General features: G+C 37.4%; 1 protein-coding gene across 1 annotated transcript; it reads left to right on the top strand.

Annotated features, from left to right (window-relative positions):
- On the top strand, nt 1–2,192 carry LOC110440405. Its single transcript, XM_021483459.1, has 4 exons — nt 1–74; nt 1,281–1,473; nt 1,628–1,762; nt 2,103–2,192. The coding sequence occupies exons 2-4, from the start codon at nt 1,359–1,361 to the stop codon at nt 2,165–2,167; spliced, it is 315 nt and encodes a 104-aa protein (XP_021339134.1). The 5' UTR covers nt 1–74; nt 1,281–1,358; the 3' UTR covers nt 2,168–2,192.
- Nucleotides 2,193–2,697: the final 505 nt, after the last annotated feature.

Below are 2,697 nucleotides of genomic sequence, written 5' to 3'. Positions count from 1 at the left end.
TGCTAGTGGTGTACTGGGTGTAAAACAGCTATCAGAAGAGGGAACACCAGTAGAGTATCTTGAAGGAGATGGAGGTAATACTATGATAGCTCGAATAAGAAATGATCTGAACTTGACAATGAAAAAACGATTTGATCAAAATCACATTGTAAAGAATGTTGGAAAACATCTATATGCATTGCATGCTGAAAAGGGTATCAATCTTAGTAAAATTGTGATATTACATATCCAGAAGTGCTTGAAGTATGCCTTTGCTAGGAATCAAGGAGATAAAGATGGCCGAGAAGAAAATTTGAAAGCACGTATACCATATCAATTCGGCGATCACTCCTTGTGCGTTTCTAGATTTTGTGGATTCAAACGACAACCTGGTAAACTCTATACTAACAGAAGTTTACTCTACAAGACGGCGCTAAAGGACGAGAATCTCCATGCACGACCGAATAGCATATTCAACCCAATTATTGCCAATGCTGAGCAGTATATAGTTTTGGGCTCAAGTCAGCAGTGGGGGCATACTAACCGGGAAGTCACTCTGAGGGCTCCAAAATCACTACACTATGGCAATTCAGAATCCCTCGACTACCGTGTACATGCTACATCTGCTTTTATCAATGAAGGAAGAAAATACATCTCACAGGAGTCTTGTCCCTAAAAATTGGTTGACTCAATTACTTTTGTATGTATTGTTATGTTCAAAATGTTCAAATGTTTTTTTAGTTTTGTTTATTTTATTTTTTGTATTTTCTGTTTTTACCTTTTTCTTTGAACAGATAACCAATATGCCATGATGCAGCTATTATTTGCTTTATAAGTGAGTTAATTTTCATGACCATTGCACATTTATCCTGCAACAAGCCCAGGGAGCCGACACATAAACACTGACTCAAAGTAGGGGATTCTATGGAATTGTAATATATATAGGTGTGGGCTTATTACCAGGCATGGGCTTATTGCCGGATTTATAAGTAATACTAACAGATTTCAGCATTTTTCTACTAATACATTACAGTTTATCTGATCTTACAGTACATAACTTTATTTCTAACTTATCTTTAGCTCGAGTTCCATCGCTGCTTATAGATGTATGCAGCATTTGATAGAGTTCTATCTAGCAAATGTACATTTTCACAGTATATAAATAGGTCTCCCTATTTGAGAATGCTTGTGTGCTGGAGATGTCATTTTCTGTTTTGTAGTCGTACCATGCTCAAATGACAACCTTTTATGATACAATGTATGAATTAGGAGACTATATTTAATCTATTATCTCCTCAAAGGTGAATACTTCAGCTGGCATATCTCCTGGGAAATATATTGCCCAGTGTGCTGAAAAGCAGATGCGACATAGGAAATAAATGCAAGCTAGAGCTGAACAACCACCTACAAAACACAGGCGTTTGATATTGAAGCAGGAGCGAGTCACTACTCAAGGAGCTCATGAGTCTTTAGAGGGAGTCTCGTACCAATCTGGTGAGTATTTCATTTGCAGTTATAAGTTGTCCAGCAACCTAAACAATCTGCTTGTAAACCTAACCGTAATATTGTCTTGCATATGAGTCTGTTGATGAGTAATTCACATTTTACTTGAAGTGTGTTTTTTTAAATTCTTTACTTCATTTTATAGGCATTGGTCATGAATCAAATGTTGGCATTGAGAAGTTACCTGATGCTGTTCCACGTGGTCATTTCAAAGCTGTCAAACTGCCATCAAGTGAAGAACCTACATTTATATCATTTGACTTGGAAACTACTGATCTGAGTAAGCAAAAAATCACATTTGATACTGGACATGTGTTTTGATTTTACCATATGATCCTGTTATTATGCAGGAAAAAGAAAGTATATAATTTTCTGATCAGCTTGTTATTATTTTGAAAATGTGTTATTTACTTTGGTTTGAGGATCATGATAAACAGACTCAAGTACTTTTTGATGCCTATTTCATACTATGTTTAGTTTGTACACATCAAGACAGGCCGCTCTGATACAAATATATCCATTATTAAGGATGATTGAATATTGTGCACTATATCCTCTTACAAAAATGTTTTTGTTTTGTTAAGTTTTTTGTATTCTTTAACATGCCGTTTTTCTTTTAGTTCGTGGGAGACTGATGCCCCATCTTATACAGATAGCAGCGGCTGACCTTCAATCTGGCAGATAATTCAACACCTATGTTCTTTCTAAGGTGCCTCTTACTCCACAACAGATAACAGGAATTGTTGTGAATGGTTCTGGCAGCATGACTGTGAATGGTACACAAGGTCAACCAGCAACCAGCCATTCTGCAATCATCAAGCCCTGCGAATGGTTAGAACGGTTTCATCAGGTTTTTCTTGTTGCACACAATGGAAGAAAGTTTGACTTTCCTGTATTTTTGTCGTGTTTGATGAGAATTGGACTTGTTGACAAATTTTGCACATGTGTGTCAGGGTTGATTGATGGTCTACCTGTGTTCAAGGAATGTTTTCTTAACCAATCCTCGTACAAGCAAAAGGAATTACCAAGAATTCTTCTAAACTTGGGCTATGATGCACATAATGCTTTAGAGGATGTCACGGTGTTAGGGAAACTTGTTTCCCATACCAAGCTGCATGGCTCTGAGCTTGTTACCTTCAGCTTTTCTCCACCAGCTGTCCACAGATCTCTGTCAAAAATATCCCCTCTTTACATCCTCTGGGGAGGGAGGGGGGG

Source organism: Mizuhopecten yessoensis, unplaced genomic scaffold, assembly GCF_002113885.1.
Source record: "Mizuhopecten yessoensis strain PY_sf001 unplaced genomic scaffold, ASM211388v2 scaffold11181, whole genome shotgun sequence".
In the NCBI taxonomy this organism is placed as follows: Eukaryota; Metazoa; Mollusca; class Bivalvia; order Pectinida; family Pectinidae; genus Mizuhopecten; species Mizuhopecten yessoensis.
The sequence above is the reverse complement of the archived record's forward strand: the minus strand, read 5'-3'. Positions and strand labels throughout refer to the sequence as shown.

What these genes read in the sequence shown, in the direction of transcription:
- LOC110440405 (XM_021483459.1), top strand. Translation starts at nt 1,359, where the DNA reads ATGCAAGCTAGAGCTGAACAACCACCTACAAAACACAGGCGTTTGATA. An exon ending in GGGAGTCTCGTACCAATCTG is followed by an intron (nt 1,474 to 1,627) that starts GTGAGTATTTCA and finishes TTCATTTTATAG; the next exon opens with GCATTGGTCATGAATCAAAT. An exon ending in CTTGGAAACTACTGATCTGA is followed by an intron (nt 1,763 to 2,102) that starts GTAAGCAAAAAA and finishes TTTTTCTTTTAG; the next exon opens with TTCGTGGGAGACTGATGCCC.